Source organism: Ailuropoda melanoleuca, chromosome 6 (genome assembly GCF_002007445.2).
Source record: "Ailuropoda melanoleuca isolate Jingjing chromosome 6, ASM200744v2, whole genome shotgun sequence".
Lineage (NCBI taxonomy): Eukaryota > Metazoa > Chordata > Mammalia > Carnivora > Ursidae > Ailuropoda > Ailuropoda melanoleuca.
Genome location: NC_048223.1, coordinates 130,013,933 through 130,035,759, shown reverse-complemented (window position 1 = coordinate 130,035,759; position 21,827 = coordinate 130,013,933). Strand labels below are relative to the sequence as shown.

Sequence of the window (21,827 nt, the reverse complement as noted above, 5' to 3'; positions counted from 1 at the left end):
ACATCTAAAGTGATAGAGCTGCAGTACGATGCTCCGTACCAGCACCTTCTCCATCCGTCGCCTCTGTTTCCTGTGTCTTCCCCTCTCTTTCTGTAGACGTCTCCGGCTTAACTGAGCATTTTATATGATTCCATTCTCTCTCCTCTGTTATTAGCATGTCAACTGTATTAGCATGTCAACTTTAAAAACTGTCAGTGGCTGCCCTAGTTGGCCATAGTTTACAGTTGCCAGCGCAGCAAGTCCACGTTCACGTCGCACCGTGTTCCCCCACAGGAAGTGCAGGTTCCCTGCCCCTCCCTCCCGTCCCTCCCAGCACGGCTGCTATTCGTCTCATCGTCCACAAGCTACAGTCACCCGCCAGGCTGTTGTTATTCACACTCTGAACGAAGTTATCTGTCAGATGAAGAATAACAAGAAATGAACTATTTTACCGTCATTGACTCCTTCTCTTATGCTCTTTCTTTCTTAATGTAGATCTAAGCGTCTGACCTATATTGTTTCCTTTTGTCAAATAACTTTTAACATTTTTTTGCAAGACAGGTCTACTGGCAACAAATCCCTCAACTTCTGTTTGTCTGAGAAAGTATTTCTCTTTAACTTTTGAAGGATAACTTTGCTGGATACAGAATTCTAGGTTTTTTCTTCTACCAAGAGACATATTTCACACCACTCTCTTTGCTTCCATGGTTTCTGAAGAGAAGCTCAATGTCTTCTCATCCTTGTGCCTTTTCTAGGTCACCCCCCAACCCCCATCCCTGCTTCCTTCAAGGTCTTCTCTTCATCTCAGGCTTTCTGCAGCTGGCACAGGATATGCTTAGGTGCAGGTTACTGGCACTTGTCCGCTCGGTCATCTAGGAGCTTTCTGGACCTACGGCTTGGTGTCCATGATTAATTCTGCAAAATTCTGGGCCATAACTTCAAATATTTCTTGTTCCTTTCTCTCTTCCTTTCCCTGCTGCTGTCAATTCGTGCATCCTCCTCGCCTTCTGCACGTGGCCCACAGTGCTTGGACATCTTGTTGTGCTTTGTGTCTTGTTTTTTTCTCTTTATTTTTCAGTTTGGAAACTTTTCAATGACACCCTTCTGGCCCCACAGGCTCTGTCTTCAGCCATGTCCAGGCTGATGAGCCTGTCAACGGCCTGGTGCAGTTCTGTTACAGTGTTCTTTATTTTAAGCTTTTCCTTTTGATTCATAAGAGTTTCTGTCTTGACTCTTGTTACACATCTGTTCTTGCATGCTGTCCATTTTTCCCATTAGTGCCTTCAGGATATTAATCACAGTTACCTAAAATTCCTTATCTGATGGCTCCAAATCGAGGCCACATCCCAGTCTGGCTCCAAGGTGTACCTGCTCTCTTCACACTGTATCTTCTTTCAGCTTGGCTTATAACTTTTGGTTGAAAGCAAAACATGAATAATTGGAAAAAGGAACTGAGTAGATAGGACTTTCCTATGAGGCTCTGTGTTTATCTGGTGAGGAGCTGGGCTGTGTTTCCTGTCGGGGCTCAGAGGATAACATATCCTCCCATGTCCTATTCTTGTCTCCTCTGTTGTCTTTGTGCTCCCGTGAGACTCCTTCTTCAACAGAGGCTGAGCTTGGCAGACTCTCCGCCATGACACCTGCTGTGATGATGGGCGCTGGGGCTGGGGGGAGTAACGCTGTTCTACAGCCCGGTGGCCCTGCCTTGGTCCTTCAGCCAGCATGAGTCCAGGCTGCAACCTTCTCATGTGTTCTCAGCACCACGGCCCCCCTCAAGTACAACAGCAAGGCCAGCAGAGGCTGAAGCTGCCCACCTGCCTCCCCCAAGCCTGTTGGGCAGCTCTGGTGACACAGCTGTCCTCAAGGACAGGCCTTTCAAGAAGAACAAAGGACTCTGGACACACTTCAAAACAGCTCCTTCCCTCTCCCTCTGCCAGAAGCATGAGGGAGTTTTTCTCCAATCTTCACCAGGACAATATGGTGGGGCTCCTGCAGCCAAAGCTCACCAGAGGGAGGGGGACAGCCTTGGGGGCACACTTCTCTCTAAAGCCTCAGCTTTCCACACCCCTCCCCCCGCTGCTCCCTCCAGCGCCAGCTCCCAGAGGCCGTGGCTCTCAGGATCCGTCTGCCTGTCCCTCCAGTGTGGGAGCCGCACCAGCCCCGTGGCCTCGCTTCTGTGCGGGATCTGAGACTTGCCCCGCTCCCTCTGCACAGCCCCACCCATGCTCTTTAGGTGTCGGACTAGACACGAACGTCCCTTGCACCCTTTTCATCCACACCTTCTGGGAGTCATCAAATTTCTAACTAAGTACTAAATTCAGGCTGTTTCTTCTTAAAAAGTTTATTCAAACTTTTCACAGATTTGAGACTGCTTCTGCTGTAACTTAATTCAAAGCGTAAGCGTGAGCCTTTGAAGAGCAGGGGCCGGAGTTCCCGCTCCCAAGACCCGCCATGCCCGAGCCCTGCCCCCGCACTGCAGGGCAGCAGTGAGGCCATGTCGGCGCCTGGTGCGCCCCAAAAAGCAACACCACAGACGCGCTCAGGGCACAGTCGCCACCACCGTCTCCGCTGCCATCACTGACAACGTGGGGGCCCCTCAGAAGGTTTGCTGGAGCCCAGTGTTCATCTAACGTACAGTTTCAAAGAAACCACAGGCCAGCTGGGTACGTTATGATCAAATGTGCATGGAACTGGCGACTCAAAGCAAAGGACAAGTTCAGGAGTCCGGCTACGTGCCTAAGCTCGAAGACAACTCGTCGGAAACGTGACCCCGTTCTGTCGGGCTCCACCTGGAGCGCGCTGTCCGAGCACCTCCCCTGCCCCTCGCCCACAGCCTTGCTGCTGGAGAACACAACCCATGGGTGTCCCGTGCCCATTAACATCGCAGGGACGATGGCCTCTGGCCTGTCTCTCGCCAGGTTTGCGAGGCTACTCCCAGCAAGTTCCTTGGCGGAAAAGCCACGTGCTTGTGTTTAAACTGTGTAAAGAACCCTCAGGCAACAGGGCTAGTGAATAATCATCCTGCTGGCTGGAATCCTGCTTCTAACATCGATGAAATCACTACTCAAGCAATTTAGGGAAGACTGTGCTTCTGCATTTCAGAAGAGGCGATCTGTCTCCTAAGTGAGCAAAGATAATGAATCTGAACAAAGTGACATAATTAGTTGCTCTCCACAGTTATTACAACGTCAGTGACACCTCAAATTGATGTGGTCTGGCTCGGCAGCCGACACGCCGTCAGAGGACTCGCGTGTGGCGTGAAGAGAGCCGGCGGACGCGGGGGCTGCGGGGGGCTGTGTCGTCGGGCTCCCGTGTGCAGAGACACAGAGACAAAGGCCGTGTCTCCAGGAGCTTGGCACGACCCTCCTCGACACAGCACACGTGCCGGCCCCACAGCGCGGGGCGTTTCACCTCGGCCGCTAACACCGGCTCTAGTCAAAGACACCACCCTCCGTGCGGCCCTTCATTTTCTCCCGTTTGGTATGACACGAGACCGTCCCCTTGTCCCCAAGACCGTGCTGTAGGAGAGCCCGGATCAGCGGCCGGCCCTGCCCTGGGAGCAGGAGGGTATGGGGTGGGGTCACAGCGGGAACGCCGCCTGGAACCCAGAGCAGCCGGAGCTCCAGGTGTGCCCAGGAGGCCCCTGGTTCACGGCTGCGACCCTCACACAGGGACGCCGGGTGGGGCAGGGTGAGCCCAGCCAGGGAATCCCAGGAGAGTCTTACCTTTAAAGTCAAACTGGTAGATGTTTTTTAAGGATTCATGAAGGAAATAGAAGCTTCCTAATGCCTGCAAAGCAAAAAGAGAGGCCGAATGAGAGGCCCGCCTGGGGGCGGCTGGAGAGCAGCGTCAGTCAGCGATGAACGAAAGCTCTTGTGACTCATCAGGGCTGAACCACGGTCACTGGGACCAGACGTCAGCCACACTTACCACCACAGATAAGGCCCTTCCCCTGACAGGGGGGCACACTCCAGCGCGGTCTCACCTCGCTGTGACCACCGGGGTCCAGCGCGAAGGGCTCAGACCCCGGCCCCGTCCTCGCCGCACGCCGCACCCGCCCACCCGGGGCTCCCAGCAGCGGCACCCCACCCCGGCCCTCTCTGCCCACCTCGTCCTCCTTCTCCACGTGGGGCTGCAACACCGCTCCCCGCAGAGCTGCCCGGCCCGGCCCCATCCGTGGGCTGACTGTTCTGGGCAAGGGGGTCCAGTCCTGCTCTCCACACTCAGGGAAAGGCAAAACTGCAGAGGCCAGGCTGGGGGTGGGATACCACCAAAGAAGGGCTGCACGGGACCCCTGATACGAAAGCTACCAGCTGTTTATCTGAAATTCAACTCGGTGTTTTCTATGTGCCTGTGTACACACATACAATGGGTATGTGTGTTCCTGTGTGAGTAGATGTAGTGTGTGTGTGCAAACGTGCGCAGACATGTATACCTGTGTGTATGTATACATGGGCATGCAATACACGTGTGTCCATGTGTGCACGTGTGTATATCTCCGTGTACATGTATATTCACGTAGATACACGCATGAATACCCATGTGCACGTGCATGCATGTGTATATCTGTGTGTACGTGTGCACACGCCTGTATGTATATACCTCTGCATGCACATGCATGTGTACGTGTCTGTGTGTACGTGTATACACACATAGATACACGCATGAATACCCATGTGCACGTGCATGCACGTGTGTATATCTGTGTGTACGTGTGCGCGCATCTGTATGTATATACCTCTGCGTGCACATGCACATGTACGTGTCTGTGTGTACGTGTACTCACGTAGATACATGTATGAATACCCATGTGCACGTGCATGCACGTGTGTATATGTGTGTACGTGTGCGCACGCCTGTATGTATATACCTCTGCATGCACATGCATGTGTACGTGTCTGTGTGTACGTGTATACACACAGATACACGCATGAATACCCATGTGCACGTGCATGCACGTGTGTATATCTGTGTGTACGTGTGCGCGCATCTGTATGTATATACCTCTGCGTGCACATGCACATGTACGTGTCTGTGTGTACGTGTACTCACGTAGATACATGTATGAATACCCATGTGCACGTGCATGCACGTGTGTATATGTGTGTACGTGTGCGCACGCCTGTATGTATATACCTCTGCATGCACATGCATGTGTACGTGTCTGTGTGTACGTGTATACTCACGTAGATACACATATGAATACCCATGTGCACGTGCATGCACGTGTGTATATGTGTGTACGTGTGCGCACGCCTGTATGTATATACCTCTGCATGCACGTGCATGTGTACATGTCTGTGTATACTCACGTAGATACACGTATGAATACCCATGTGCACGTGCATGCACGTGTGTATATGTGTGTACGTGTGCGCACACCTGTATGTATATACCTCTGAGTGCACGTGCATGTGTACGTGTCTGTGTGTACGTGTTTACTCACATAGATACACATATGAATACCCATGTGTACGTGCATGCACGTGTGTATATGTATGTATGTGTGCGCGCACACACACGTACACGCAAACACGTGCACATACACACTGTTTGAGCGTGTATTCGTGTCCATACAGATACAGATATGTATTTGTCTATATATACGTATATATATTTTATTCTTTTGCTGAACCTGGCCACCCCAACAAGGGAGCTGGGGAGACTTTCAGGCAATAAAAACGCCCTACAACTAGATCGCAGTGGTGGTTACAAAACCATACATTTGTCAAAATCCACGGACCTCTACCCTAGAAGGGGTGAATTTTACTGTCTGTAAATCATACCTTTATAACTCTGACTTATACAGACAAGCCGTGTCCTCCTGGAGCTCCCACCCCATGGGACAAGATCAAGCAGGGAAAAAAGGATGGGACAGTGGAGCCAGCAGGGCCTTTGGCTGAACCATTGAGAGGCGAGGGTGTGGACGTGAGGCAAAGGGGAAGGCCAGGGCATGGCTCATGGGAACTAGCTGAGCAGGGATGCCCAGCTGCAACCAAAAGCAGTCAGTCCATACCAGGCAGGGCCTCACTGGAAGGGAAAACTGAAGCCACTGGTGGGGTTCTAACCCCTACTTTTCATTTTGCACTTCAGTCCTGGAGGCTGAGGACGTGAAGAGCGGGGGGGGGATGGGCAGATAGGGATGGGCCGGTGTGCAGAAAGCTGGACAAGCAGGACCATGACGTGGGTGCCTCTCACCCAGATTCCCAGCTACCAGCACCTGCCACACACACTCCCTCTTCCTGGGTGTGTGTGCACACGCGCATGCACACAGCATGCGTGCACACACGGGCACACACGCGTGTACATGCACACACAGAGACGTGTGCACGCACACCCACACATGCACACAACACACACGTACACCACACACACACGCACGTGAACACACACGCACATGTACAGATGTGTGCGCGCATGCCCACACATGTTCACACATACAACACGCATGGGTGGCAGAATCATTTGAAAACAGCTGCCGAGCCCACAACCCTTTAGTCCTGAACACACTGCAGTGTGGATCTCCTGGTCAGAATGTTCTCCTTTATAACCACCAACTATTATCTCTGCAGAAAACGGGCAGTAATGCCACAGATGACCGGTATCGAAGCCCAGACCAACGTTCCCAACCCCCATGCACATCTTCCACCCCTGCCGCTTCCCTGCTCCCAGTTTGGCCTGGGGCTTGGAGGGGTGCTGGCTTCCACACGGAAGGGCTGCCTGGTGGGTGTGGTGGGAGGGGGATGGAGGGGCACAGTGCAGGCAGCCCACATCACCCTCTGATCTGGGTGACAGCCTGCTGCACGCTCCCCGTGGCCCCCAGACTCAGGGGTGCTCTGCTGGCTCCCACGTGCCAGGCGTGGCTGTCTGCATGCCTTCCAGAGGACACCAGGATGCCCAGGACACCCATTAGTGTGGGCGGTGGGTGCAGGGGGTGTTGTGTGAACTGGGGCACACACGCTGACCCCGAAGATTTCAGCAGTCTTGGAGTTACAGCTCCTGGCAGGGTTCCCATGTCCTCGCGCTACATTCTAAGCCATCCCGCCAGGGCTGGCTGTCACATGGCCCTCCCCTCCCCTCCACCAACCGCGGCCTCTGCCAAGCTGGGCCTCAAACACTGCAAGTAGGTCAAGGGGCACAGACACTCCGGTTCTCGTGCATGTGGCTGATTCCATGAAGGCACCTGTGTTCAGAACCACAGTCGAGCCCACTGACCAAGGCTGCACAGCAGCCGCCCTTCTCGAGAAGCGGGGGTCCGGGCTCTGCCCCGTGCGAGGCCCTGCCAGGGGCCCGGTCCCAGGCGGCCAGCAGTCTCCTTCGGCCCAGGAATCCAAGGGCAGAGAGAGGACACCCTGCTCAATTGCAAGCACGGTGCCGTTTCACAGGCCTCCCTGATGGGATCACTTCCCGAAGCATGGGCATCCCTGGGGACCTTCTAAACCTCTCCGGGGGTCAGTGCACGAGGAGCCGTGGAGACAAACATGGCTGGCTTATCCCCTGGAAGCCAGGCAGGCAGAGTGGACGCAAGCAGGGGTGCACCAGGGTTTCAGGCTCCTCTCCGGGGCAGAGCGGTTCGCTCAGTGACGGTTGTGTGAATACACAGAAAAGGCTGCAAACCCAGAGACCAGACATTTGCCGACTTGCCAGGAGCACAGCACTGAGGCCTTGTCCTGAGTCCTCGAGGAGACCCTCTGCCATCTGCGAGCGTGCTCCGTGAGGGACCAGCCGGGGACTCAGTGCCGACGTGCTCACCACAGCCCAGGAACGGACCGGATGGCTCCCTGCACCTACCCCCCGGTCAGGCACCTACCCCGAATCTGCTTTGAGGAGGTGCTGAGGCTCCTTGCTGTTGCGGGCCTCAGGACAGCCGCCGTCCGGCTTCTTTCTTCATAAGGTACAGCCGAGGCCCCTCCAAGCAGGAGGGACAGCAGGACCACGGGCAGCATGCGGCCCCAAGAAGAACCCCTGCAGGACTCCGTCCCTGGGTGAGGTCTGGCAGCTGCCACTCGGTGGACACCAGCCTCCAACAGGCTGCTGCCATTTGATTCGGGTAAAACGGGCCCCCCGAGAGGGTCAGTAAGTAAATGTCGTGGCTGACCTCTGACTATTGCCTTGTCGAACGTGATAAAGCTAATACGATACTGTGATGTTCTCAATAAATAAATGGAAAACAAATTGCCAACGCAGGTATAGAAACCACTTCATGGAGTCGGAAAATCCATAATTAGCTCTAATGAATATTTAAAGTCAAAGTTCGAGCTAACTTTTTCAGTGTTTAACCTGCTCCATCTGTCACAGGACACAGCGACGTGTGCACAGAAGCGCGCCCAGGCCTGCGGACAGGAGCCCCGTACTCGCCGGGCCTTCTGACCACGGCACCTGTCAGCACTGCGCTCGTCACGCCAGACAGTATTGACTGCTTGCCTGTTTTACTAAAAACAATTAAAATACTTTTTACATATTTATAAACCTGACTGTCAAGGGTGGCAATTAATTCTCCATTAGTGAGATGCAATCCAGTCGATGCTGTACCTTTGGCAGAACAGCAAACACGAGGTGGGAGCCTGGATCTGCCTGCGGTGGCGCCGGCCTCGAGGCATGGCCTGATGCTGCGGGAGGGGGGGGGAGCCAGCGTTCCCCCCCCAGAGCCGAGCCCCCAGGGCTCTGCAGCACAGGACGGGGGGTGGACCAGAAACAGAGACCCCAGTTCCCGTGTTCGACAGAACGTGGCAGGCAACGTGTCTCTGACACAGGCTATGGCCTGACGTTCCCGGTCGCCATCCCCCTGGGCATCTGCATGAACTGCTGTCCACAGTGGATGAAACCCACCTCCCCCACGGCTCCGCAGCTGGCTCGTTTGCTTTCTGGAGTTGAACTCAGGTGCCAGGAAGCCCCCAAACACAGCCGACTCAGGGCGACGATGGGAGCAGACCACCCCCACACATCATGTCGCCGCGAACGCTGCGCGGCCTCAGAGAAGACGTGTATTTGTCGAGTGCTCCCACTTCTCCTGTGGAGCTGCCCGCACAGGGCTGGGGGTGACCTGGGCGGGGGCAGAAGCCAACCAGGAAAGAACACAGAGCGACTCGTTACAAAGGCCTCCATCACTTTTTATTTGCAAACAAATCAGAGGGCCGGTAATTTATCATCCCTGCAATGAGGTTAGCAGCCAAAGTACACATCATTCACGTGAAGGCCTACTGCATCCGGCTTGCTTTTCCACCGAACAGAACATTCCTAACGCCCAGGTCAGAGCGAAAGCAGCGACAGGCTCTTGCACACACATTCTTCCACAGACACCACGGAACAGCGTCTCGAGTGTGACCACGTCCTCATCAGAGGGTCGGCGGCCACCTCCCCATGGCCCCTCTGGAAGTCACCAGGACACAGACGCACGCACGCCTCTCCCAGGGGACGGGGCTGGCGGTGGGGGTAGGGAGGGCCCGGGAAGCCAGCTGCGGGGTCTGCACTGGGGCGGGAGCGTGCAGGGCAGGGTCCCAGCACAGCACAGCTCGGGAAGTCCTCCCCGCCATGAAGGACGGCGGCACCTCACAGACGCCACGTGGGTCTCAGTGGGTCTCTGCTCCTCCAAGACAGCACACTGTGTTGTCTCCACAGATAAAGTGTCTTCAACTTGTTATTTTTTAAAAATAAAATAAATGGGGCACCTGGGTGGCCCAGTCAGGTAAGCATCTGCTTTGGGCTCAGGTCATGATCCTGGGGTCCTGAGATCGAGCCCTAAATCAGGCTCCCTGCTCAGCGGGGCGTCTGCTTCTCCCTCTGCCGCTCTCCCTGATTGTGCTCTCTCTCTGACAAACAAACAAATAAAATCTTTTTTAAAAAAGGAGAAAAAAAATAAAATAAATGGATCTAAGAACAGGAAAAAGAATTTCATGAGATATTGTCGATAATCTTCAAGTTTACAACAAATCAGAGAAACTTAGTTGTTCTAAGTAAGAACCAACAGACTTGAATGAATGATGGCTGGAGAGTGTGATGAAGCCCCTGGCCCTTGGCCCACTCTTGCTGGCATGGGCGGGCAGCGTGGAGGACACCCGTTTGACGGTGGTGGCCTCACCCATGAGTCTGTGGCGTGCAGTGAGCAGGAGAAGCTCCGAGTAAGGAGGGCAGCTGCACACACGCCCCTCTCTGAGCTCGAGGCTTAGACGACAGACAGGCTTCGCTCGTGCAGCCCCGAGACATGCATCAGGAGAGGCAGCCAGCTGCGAGTCCACTCTTTGGACACTGTCGCCTTGTCCAGATTCGCAGCGACCCCCGAGCACGGAGGATACACGCTCCAGGGAGACGGGCGTGTCCTACAGTTTCCCCACTAGTTCACGCTCACGGGACACGTGGAGCTCACTCAGAGAAGCTTGAGCCCTCGGGGGTGTGCACACGAGTGCACCAGCACCTCGAGACATGCTAGCAAAGTAACGCTTCACAACACGAACGTGGGCAAATAAGTCCTGAAATATCCCTACGACGGCACACTACACAGCACGGAAAACCAACCAATCACGCCCCAAACCTAGATGGACTTCACAAAGTTGAGAAAGAGGGAGTTCCTAAAACTTCACGTGGCCAAGGTAACAAAAACCTAATCAAAAGGAGCGGAAACAAAAAAAAAAATGTGATGTTAAGACTATACCAAAAAAGGAATAAAATTATAAACACAAAATTCAGAGCAGGGGTTACCTGGGGGGGTGCAGGTGAGGGTTAGGGCAGGTGCACACAGGCACTACGGTGACACAGGGACTGGAGAGGAGCCTGCTGTGCCCTGCGCGGCCAACGCCACTGGCCTCTCCCCAGAGGTGGCCGCCACCTTGAATGATGGTGATCAAGGTCCAAAGCTCAGAGCTCTCAACCTCATCAGTGCCACGTTATCTACTCTCTCCTCAGGAACTTGGTTTTTTCCATTCCAAGATGTTCCATGTTGAGACATGTAACTTTACCTTACTTTTAATGCTCCATAACAATAATATTTAAAAATACTGCAATTTTTATCTATTCTCTACTGGAGACGAAATCTGCCTGCAATGTTTTCACTATTACACCTGATGCTAGTGTGAACACGCTTGCATGGAGAGACGCACAATGTGCACGTATGTATAAATGTGCGCGCAGATAGATATAGGAGACTGGAACTTCTGGGTCACAGCGTATGTGCACCTTCCATGCAGGTGACGACCCAGACCTCACGGGCATTTCAGGCACTTCCTGCTGCTCCACGTCCCTGACAAAACCTGGTGTCAGCAGACTATGGTCTTTGCCGGTTGGATGGTGTGAAATGACACGTCACTGCACGTCACTGTTGTTCCGTTTTGCATTTTCGTTGTACCATCATAGTTGGGCATCTCTTCTTAAGACTACTGGCAATTTAGATTTTTCCTGTGAACTCCTTATCCAGATCCTTTTTTCTATTTGTCTTTTCCTCATTTTACAAGATCTTTAATTTTTAAATATAATTTGAAATTATTTCTTCATCTCTTACTTGCATTACAAATAATTTCTCCCTCTTTAGCTTATCTTTTTATGGCATCTTTCATTAAATGAAAAGTTTTACTGTTAAAGTAGCCAAATTAATCAGGGCTCCTGGGGGCTCAGTCAGTTCCACGTCTGACTCTTAATTTCGGCTCATGTCATGATCTCAAGGTCATGAGATTGAGCCCCACCTTGGGCTCTGTGCTGAGTGTGGAGCCTGCTTGAGGTTCTCTCTCTCCCTCTCTGTATGTCGCCCCCCCGCCCCGCACATACTCTCTCAAAAAGAAAAAAAAGTCAAATTAATCATTAATGAATATATTCCCTTACGGTTTATGTCTTTATGTCTTATTTGGAAATAGTTCCCTGATTTGACTCCACAGTGATATTCTCTATATTCCCACATAAAAGCAGTAAGATTGTGTTTTATGTGTTAAAGGTCTTACGGTAATAGAGACTTGTTCGCGGGTGTGGCACAAGGTAAAACCCAGTGTTATTTCATTCCCTGTGGAAACCGACTGTCTAGTCTCCTCATGACTGACAGTGGCGCTCTCCATTCTCCCCGTCCACCGATGTGGGGTCTGTTCATGAGTTCTTGATTCTGCCCAACTGATCTAATTCTAGCAACAATTCTTCCTATTTTAGCTTTATAATAAGTCTTGATATTTACTAACACAGCGCCTCATTTTATTTCTCTGCACGACTACTATTGTGGTTTGGGGCCCTTTGTGCTCCTGTACGAAACTTCGGAATAGCTGCTAGATCGCACCATGACACTCTGCTGGGGCTGGGATGACAGACATGGAGGCTGCAGGCGGAGTTTTGTTTAGGATATTTTTAGGATATTCAACTTTCCTTTCCATAAACATGATACATCTTAACCATATATCTGAGGCCTTTTAAAATGTCTTCTAATAAAGTTTCATAATTTTCTCCATAACAGTCCTCAAGATCTTTTGTTAGAATGACTTTTAGTCACCTTTTAGCTTCTGCTGCTATTAGAAAATGTAATTTTTGAAACTACTGCTGGTTTAGAACCATTTGCTGCGATGAACAGGAATGCTATTAGCTGTTGTATATTAATCTTTTATTCAGCAACATGGCTCGGTTTCCTCTCCATTCCAACAGTTACGGATTCTCTGAGGACTTGCTGAGGTTTGTTTCTTCTTTACAGTCTACCTTTCCTTTCCTTCCTGTTTGTTTTGTCTTGTTGCAGCGCCAGGTGTCCCGCTCCCACGGAGAACAAAGGAGCCCGGCTCTGTGTTAGAACACGGTGCGCATGGGGAGGGCAGCGGCGGGGGTGCCTGAATCGCGATCTTCTGATAACGTCAAGCAGTGTGTATAAACGGAGGGAGGTTCAAGACGACCCAAGGCTTGGTGACGGAAACTGGAGTGGGCAGTTTCCCGGGTGGAGGAGGCTCCAAGAGGGGTGGGATCTGGTGGGAAACAAGTACCCGGGATGAAACTGCCACGCAGACGTGCCCATGGGGCATTTACACAGGGACGCCCCACAGGCAGATGGCTCATGGGTCTGAAGTTCAGGGTCAACGTCTGAGTAGAAGGGACATTTTAGTTGTCTGTGAAGGTTGGTATTAGAAGCGGTGGCAACGCTGAGGGAGAGAAGTCTCGTCTGAGGGCTGAGCCCCGGGGCATTCCTGGGGCAAGGCGCCTCAGCCAAGAGAGAAGCGCTGGCCAGGGTAAAGTGAGAGATGGTCAGGGCGTTTCTGGCTTTTAACTGGTTAAAGCAGTGAATCACTTTAAGAGATTCTGAAATGTTAAGCCAGCCTCGCACACCTGCATCAGTCTGGCAGGTCCACAATGCGCGTGTTCATACATTGTTGGATGCTGTTCCTAATACTATGTTCAGCAGCTTTCGTTTCCAACCTTGTCTCTGTTCTCACCACCCCAGGGAATGGATTCTCTGTCAAGTCTTCAGTGACACTGCACTCACAGACCCAGAGGATACCTCTCATGACACCTGCCCTCCCCCCTTTATTCCCAGGGTTCACTACTAGAGTCTGCCTCTTTGGACACCTCCTCTTCCAGGTGATGACGCACGGCAAATGCTTGGGACGCCCCGTGAAGCCTTTTCCTCCTCCCCGTTGTGGGGCCTCATCCCTCCCATCTTCCAGCTCCCACATGCATACCACTGGGCATCCCCCCGAAGGCCAGCCTCGCGGGTCAGGGGTGCGCAGCTCCCATGTGGCCTTCCCACATGGAACCCAGTCTCTCCCAACCTACGACAGTACTGCATCCCTCACCCTCCTGCCCCTGAAAACCTAGGTCTCTGGATCCTCCAGCCCCTGCTCCATCACCATGCCTCTCCTGCACACACCCTCTCTGTCTGTGAAATGCACACGCTACCTTTAACCCCCCATTTCCCTCTGTTCTCACAGCCCCACACTGGGCCACAACCCTGCTTCCTTCACTGCTCTTCACCCAATGCTGGCATGACCTTTTAAGAAGAGAATCGGACACTGTCACTCCCGTGGTCCTCAGTGACGGCCAGCACAGGGTCCCCCGGTCTGCTCCTGCACATTCCCAGGCCCCACCCCAGCTTATAAAGCTCTGGCCACACCAGCACTCGGGCCTGGGAAAGGCTGAGTTCTGGCATCATCAGGACCTTTACCTGCCTTGCCTTTTCCGTTTCAGCTTCTTCTCACATGACCCCTACTACTGCAGGTCTCCACGGAAAGGCTGCCTCCTCTGAGCAGCCCTCCCAGACTGCTTGTGCCGAGCCCTGGCAACCCCAGCACAGCCCCCAGCCTATCACAGGGCTGCTCACTCTGTCTGCATGCTTGTTTCCTTCCCACACCTGCCTCCTTTACCAGGAGGGGTGGGAAGCTCCTGGTTGGTGTTCTTGTCACCTCTGAGTCCCCAGCTTCACGCCGGTGCACACCAGGAACCCACCAACGCCTGGTTAAGGAGAGGGATGCAGAGACGCACCTGTGGGACTGACTGGTGAACAGTTCGAGACCCAACACACAGGACTGTTTACTCTGGTTTCAAAGGACAATCTAACACATCACTTCCCACCGCCTCCAAGAAGCTGAGCACGGCTGCAAAAAACCACACACTTTTATCAGTAAGAGGAACAACTCTTTCAGGAGAGCAAGCCCGTGCTCCCAGCTTTAAAACAGTTTAATAGATTGAGTAATAAACCAACGCAAAGTTACTGTAACATTCATTAGATTATAAACAAGATTAAATGAAACAAAGCTTTTGTTTAAATCAACGCAAAGCTTCACCGATCTCTTCCTGTATAATAAACTCGCGGACAGCCGCTCTAATTGGATGAGGCGGCATTATTGCCCATGTCACCCAGCATCATCCTGGAGGGCAGCATGTGGAAGAGGTTGCATTTAGCACGTCACGTCATGAGTGCTGCCGTCTCTCTCCAAGCAGCTTTGTAAGCCTCTGAAATGAGGGCTGACTTATGTACAAAGTACTGACTTTCCAATTTCAGCTTCTGGGGCTAAACGTGAAAGGACGGCACAAAGGTGTCCCCCTGTCTGACCCTCACCACCAGCCCCTCTCCAGGCCGGCTGCCTGCCCGAGCGATGCACGGATAATTTCATTTTGACTCCCGTCCAACAACCAGCATTACAAGCTAATTAAATTGGTTGTCCGTTGTGTTCATCTACTTACAAAGCTAATGATGTCCTGCTCCTGAATTAAACAGCATTTTCTAAAGCTTGCACCGCGGAAGAACTTGCTGTGCACTGGGGTGCTGAGCCCTGCCATGGCCCCGGGTGTAGTGGCCCCAATTAGGCTGTCTAGCAAGGGGCCGGGCGAAGCTCGAGTCATCCTGACAGGGAGGGTAAACGCTCCGCGCAACAGCCACTTAATATCTCGTGTGGCTACGATAAATCCCCCAGATTAATACGCCTGTTAACATTTCCTATTACCATGGCGAGGAGCAACTGAAATGTAACGAGACGGCCTTCTGAAATGGCCCCGCGGACGGTCTGCCTGGAAGGGGGGCCGTGTGAGGGCGCGGAAGGCAGAGCGAGGGTAATGCCAGACCCTCACATGCAAGGGACACTTGGCAGCACACCGGACCTGGGAGGCAAGGTCACCAGCTGGCACAGGAAGCACGCACCCAGTCACCACAGATGATTACTGGCGCCTTCTCTGCCGCACAGTCTCGGGTGTCTGAAAGGTCCCAAGGAGTGAATGGCCTGATGCGCAGGGGGTGGTGACAAGTGCTTCACACAAAGGGCCAGCTTCTGACCACAGGGGCTCTGTCCACGGGAAGCCCTGACACAGCGGCGTGAGCGTGGGAGGCACTCCAGGACAAGGCCAGGGTTTCTGCCAGGGCAGCCGGGGTGGGCGCCTGAGATGGGGTCTCTGGAGAGAAGGTGTCCAGCTTGAAATGGCTGTAAGGCCCCACAGGCAGACTTCAGAAGACGGCTGGATGCTCGGTCTGGAGTCCAGGACAGAGGTCGAGGAGCAGATGTAAACCGGGGTGCATGACGTGGACGGTCCACGCCATAGACGCTGAGCGTGCCAAGGATGGAGTGGAGCCAGAGCAAAGGATGGGGCCGACGACTGGACCCTGGACCACCCAGGGTTTGGGAACAGGTGAAAGAGCCAACACAGAGACTGCCACATGGGGGTCAGTGTGGACAAGGGAAGTTGTGGGGACAAGGGGAGGTCAGTGGGGACCCAGAGATCAGGGGGACATGGGGTGGTCAGTGTGGACACCGAGTGGTCAGTGTGGGGACCAGGGGTAGGCGGTATCTCGCAGGCAAGGGGGGAGGAGGGAGTAGCCACGGGGCCAGGTCTGCCGGCACATGGAGTGCACAGGGACTGACCCGCGGCCTCTGCACTCCGAGGTCAGTGGTGATGTGTGCAACCATATCGAACATCGACATGCTAGAAATTCTGGCTTGAGATTCCTCTTATCACAGGTGAGCGACGGGGCAGCCCCACCCCTAAGCCGTGGGAACGGCAGCGTCCCAGGGTGTAGGACGTGCCGGAGAGAGGCTGGAGCTGCAGGGAGATGTGGAAAAGCCCCCCTGCCACGTTCTGCCCTCTCTCCCTGCTGCCGGCACCCGATGGGCCGTGGTGACCTGGATGTGCAAAGAGTGCGCGGAGGACACGGTCAGGCCCGGTCCTACGGGCTCCTTCACACAGACCCTTCACAGGGCCTACTGCTGCTCAGCACGCTTAGACCTTCCTTTGCAGAAGTGAAGCCCTGCTGACCCTCCCTTGATGGACCAGATTTCACAAGCTAAGGCCCCACGACAGGCGGGGAAGGTCAGTCAGCTCCTCGAGCCGTCTTATTTGGGAGGAAGGGAGGCGGGCAGAGAAGTCCACGTGTGTGACAGAACCGCCACCGTGAGCCACCCCCGCGACAGCAGCGAGCACCCCAGGGTGCATTTAATTCATTCACCTGTGTATTTCTCTCTCAAAACGAGACTTGTTTGCAATATGGATACACTTCTCAATAATATGTATTTTGCAAACTGAAAGTTTCAATAACGAGCAAAGAAAAAAATCAGTCTTAAAATAACCAGCTTTAATTATGAAATTTATTAAGTCATTTTTTTCAGGTCTAAGTGATTAGAAATATAAATCAATATACTTTTATGCCAATTAAATTATGAGGAACATTTGCATCATAATCAAAACAGCTCTGACTTTTCTCTTTTCTCTTCCAAAAATCATTAGCTTTTCAATTACAATTTCACCCTTACAAGCGGTCTGGAGAAATCGGTTATGTGCATTATGGATAGAGGATAATTAAAGTCAAATGCACTTTAAGAGTCAAACACAAGCTGTTTACAAAATACCTTCTGCCATTAGAGAAGCTTGAGGCATATAAAATGCTACTAAAAAGACTTAATTGATTTTTAAATTTCAATTATATTGTGAATGCCATCGACTTCTGTTTCAAATAACTTGACTCAGTCCCTGTGGCACAGAAATGCTGAACGGCTACATTCTGCAAAGGGTGCACCTTCCCACCAGGCCGAGACTTCGAGCCTCGCAGACCTCGTCATTTTTACTGTCCTCTGTGCCACGAAGCCCTGTGAGCGCAGACTCGCAGGGACTCAGGCAGACTCAGGCGGCGCCGGCCAAGTGTCGGACCCCTCCCTTCTGTGTGCTCCACGCTCGCGTGGGTCTCCGTCTCCCCACGACTGCTCTGGGCTCCTTCCTGCAAGCCTGGCTTTTCCGCAGGACGCTTCACCATCTGCGTGAAGAACACCCTCCAGGACTCGCCGCCTCTGTCGGGTCCGCCGGCGACACACTCTTCACGGCTACGTTTGAATCCACACGTGCCCGGCACGCGTTCCCGGCAGGCATGTCTGCTGAACGCAGACCTCCTCGGTGGCGGTCGCCCCCCACGGCCCCCAGGGCCGCTGCATCTGCCGTCGGCTTAACCGCGGTCTTCCGCGGTGCTGCACCTCCTTCCCCGTCACAGCTCGTAAAACACCCCACACGTCTCTCGTCGCGCTCCGCGTTAGGCTAGTCTCGCTGGGTCGTCGGGATTCTTGAATTTGTGTGTTGAGGTCTTTCACACGCCGGGAAGCTGACATTTATTATCTCTTCAAAAACGACTTCTGGAAACAAACAAGACTCTGGTTCATCTCTCAACTTTGTCCTCGGGCTCCGACCGCACATGTGTCAGGCCTCGCTCTCCATGTCCAATCACTTCGCGCCCCGATCCATCCGTCTCCGCGGCTCATTTCAGAGTTTCCTTCTGGCCGCTGTGCAGTTCATACATCAGTAGAGCCTCAGTTCGCCCTTCTGTAAAATGGGGCTAACTATCCAATTCTTTGCACACGAAGGTCACAAGGGATAACAGAACCCAGTGTCTGTCAGAGAAACCACTCGAACACGTAGCCCTCCCCCTGTGTCGCCTCCCCAGATTAGGGTCCATCAGCTCTCGGTTAGAACAACTCTCTTAAGTGTTAAAACACAGCATTTACTTGACCGCCCTCTAGATACATACGCAGCCCTGAGGTGACCCTGCCTCCCTCCACTGGGTCCTCTCCTGGGTGAGCAGGTTCTGGGGCCGCAGCGCGGGGCCCCACCCGGCCATGCCTCTTCCTGGTCTGGGGGCCTCCGACAGTCACGGGGCCCCTGCACACGTGACACGAGAAGATAATCGTGTAGCTGCTTTCCAGGGTCACTCAGACACCCAGGACAGGGGTATAATGGTGTTCAGTCCCCTCCCCGGCTGAGTCTGACACCCCTCCCTTGGCCACGCAGAGGCCACTGTGCGCCAAGAGCTCTCACCGAGCACCAGCCAGCATGCACGCTCGTGGCCCCGCCAGGAAGACGGAGGTGAAGGAGCCAGATCCAGTGCACCCCACATTTCACATCACGGGCAGCCACCTGGCCACCCACATTTCCCACAATCTGAAAGACAGACCTCGTCTCCCTCCCTCTCTTCTGAGGCCAAATCACGGAGGCCCTAATGGGAAAAGCTATCCCCCACTAATGGCCTTGATATAAAGTAGGTGTGTGGACAAAGCCCACGGGGCAGTGATGCCCCCCGGCCCCTGTGTGCACTTCCTTCCCACTGGTGCTGCTGTCCGAACACAGAAAGAGCTACCACTTTCCTTAAAACAGAAGAGGAGAAACCAGTGTTTCCCCAGGACAGTGAGTGTGATGGCAGGTGTGGCGTCCAGAGTCTCCTCCATAAAAGGAGGGAAATGCTGGCGGGTGTGTCCGCTGTGGGGGAATCTGCACCAAGATAAACCGATGGCTGGGGACACAGCTGATGGAAACTTCCAGAAGGCCAGTGCCAGCGTGAGGCCCCTCCCTGCACGGCCCTCTTCAGTGATCATGGACCCACAGCGTCCAGCTGTCCGGGGTCACTGAGCTGTGCTACTGAGAACGACAACCAGCCAGGAGGGCCTGGCACACCCACAGAGTGATAGAGACCCCGTGGCCCAGGGCTGGCAGAAGACAGATTGGAGAGGGGCAGGGGCTTTTCAGGAAGGATTTGTGAGCCTGGGGTTTGCGGATGGAGGAGGTCTAGAGACCCAGCAGGGCTCAGGGGTCAGGGCCGGAGAGGCTGCGGGGGCGGCAGACACCGCTGGGACAGAAATGGGGGCGCAACACCACAAGCGCCAGGCTGTGTGGACAGGAGGGAGCATGGCGTTCAGGGACACGGAGGGCAGACCTTTCTGTGTGGAAACCAGCCACATATGCCTGCATGTAACTGGAGCCACGTGTGGTCCGCAACATGCAGCCGGCCATGTCGGGAACCATGCCTTACCAGGAGTAGGGCAGGGGCTGGAGAGCCAGGCCCTCGTGAATGAGGAAACACCACTGTGCACAGTGCGCCCGCTTAGAGCAGGGGGAGGAGGCAGCACAGACCTGCTCTAGAAGGCCAGGCCAAAGACTCAGGACCCTGACTTCCCTGTCCCGATGGTCTCAGGAGCACCCGAGGCCCACACTCGTGCCCTGGCAACTCCAGATGCTGGCCACACGGGCCGGGCCGCACACTCACGCTCATCAATTTCCTGTCACGGCCACAATGCTCTCCCTGCAGTTCACCAGCGTCTGAGAGCGGCTGTCATCGTCCCCTGGCTTCTGAGGAACAGGCTGAGCCAGACCGAGCACGGCCATCTGTCCCTAGGAGTGTCCTCCTTGGGAATCGCTATTTCTGCTTCATCAAACACAGGTCCCTGCGGCTCTGTCTCGTGCCCTGTGAGGGTGTGCTGCCATGTGTCAAAGCACAAGGTCGAGAAAACACGGCAGGTCCATCTCCACTCCGTCGATCTGCCAGGGCAGCAGAGCGAGTGCCTCAGGTGCAGGCTGCTCGCTCTCCCGCTCGCTGGCTGCCCACCACCCGGGACCACGTACTAGCTCTGGGCCGTCCTGCGTCTCAGGCTCCCTGGCTGCAACCTGGGGAGACCATAGTCGGGTATGCAGAACGGTCCCAGCAAAGAGCAGGTGCCCAGGAAAAGTGAGTCTTGGTGGGGATGCATGAGAACACAGCTGTTTTTAAGGGAAAACAGAAATCGCCAAGGGATGAGCACCACTGGGCTCTCGCAAGAATGAGTAAAAGGGACACCACGCTTTGAAGTCTCAGGGAGGAGAAATGACAGGTCCTCCTAAGATTCCGGGTGCAGATCCACGTGTCACTCGAGGAGAAACACCAGCATGTTTTCCTTTTCCCGATCATGTTTTAATTAAATCTCCAGCCGCCATTTAAAATAAAGCCATTATGGACGGTGATCAAGAATTTCAGCATTCCTTACTGAGCAATAAAATCAATCACTAAGTCTCTATTATGTCAGCTCCACAGAGTACAATGGTTTGAGGTGAAAGACCCAGTGGGCCGTGGTACGAGCAGAAGCACGCTGCGGGTGCCCACGCGCGCCACCCATGGCCTGGGCACACTCGCGGGCACGGCTCTGCACGGCGATGGAGGAGAAGCTGAAGGGGAGCTCGAGAGAGGCGGAAACGTGAGCTCCCGTGTCACTCTGTCTAAGGAAGGGCCCGGCCACAGGTAAGCCTGGGATTTGCCTTTGGAATGTTTCAGGAGCGAAGTGAGGCGTGGCCTGGGCCCCCACCTCCTGCCCCCGGCACACGGCTGCCCCAAAGGGCCCACCAACGCCAGTGCATTAGAAAAACTGAATAATTTTGTTTGATGTTACCTAGAAATAAGGAAAAATAACAAATACTTACAAAAGTTACACCTGAAAAATCTGCACTCAAACTTCTGTTCAACGTACTTAGCAAAAAGGTCAACGCTCGGAATTTGCTGGATAAATAAATGTTGGTAAGGCGGATGAATCACCGGAGAATTGGTGCATGGCAGCGAATGAATAACCTGCGGACGCTTCCCAAACCCCATTATTTCCCCTTTTCCAAGAGCCCGAGATTCATGTCCCCGCATGCCGCCAGTTCATTACTGAGAAATGCCATCCCTCTTCCGGCTCTCGCTGGGCGGCACGCGGCCCCTCGAGGACCCTTAATGTTTAATTCCCCATCATCCGCTCCGCTGAACAGCTTAATCTCTGCTTGTGTGATCAATACTATATCAGTGTAAATTAAAATGACAATTTTAAAGTAATTAAGCCTGTTAATGCTCGATTCAAATGTCATTATTTGCACAAGGGATTGAGGAGAAATTACATGGTGTCCAGGGTGACAGGAAGATCTCTGTGCCTCCTCGCTCCTGTTGCGTGGTGCCACTGGAGGCTTTAGCAAAGCGGATTAACTTCTGCCTCGCCCGCCAGGGCACCTATCCAATTTCTAAAGAGGATAACGCAATTTGATAAATTTAATTCCAGCTACAAACTCAGTTACTGTGATAACACATGAAAACGGGGAGACTCTGAACGAGGCCCACATTTCTAAAAATACACTCAGCTCCGGAAGGAGGTACAACAGTTATGGTC

At 53.5% G+C, this 21,827-nt stretch overlaps 1 protein-coding gene across 14 annotated transcripts in view; it reads right to left on the bottom strand.

Moving 5' to 3' along the window:
- INPP5A (inositol polyphosphate-5-phosphatase A) overlaps window positions 1-21,827 on the bottom strand; it is a 185,927-nt gene that overhangs the window by 66,463 nt on the left and 97,637 nt on the right. For 10 of the 14 annotated variants that reach the window (XR_004626325.1, XM_034663480.1, XM_034663474.1 and 7 more), the window contains exon 5: window positions 3,705-3,768. The exons of 2 other annotated variants lie outside the window; for them this stretch is intronic. Coding sequence is in view for 11 of the 12 variants with exons in the window: in XM_034663480.1 (XP_034519371.1) it covers window positions 3,705-3,768 (64 nt within the window). In the remaining variant the exon portion in view is untranslated. Of the gene's footprint in view, window positions 1-3,704; window positions 3,769-9,782; window positions 12,894-18,032; window positions 21,081-21,827 lie in introns of those variants that run through there. 2 more of the 14 variants (XM_034663483.1, XM_034663485.1) reach the window with 2 other exon arrangements.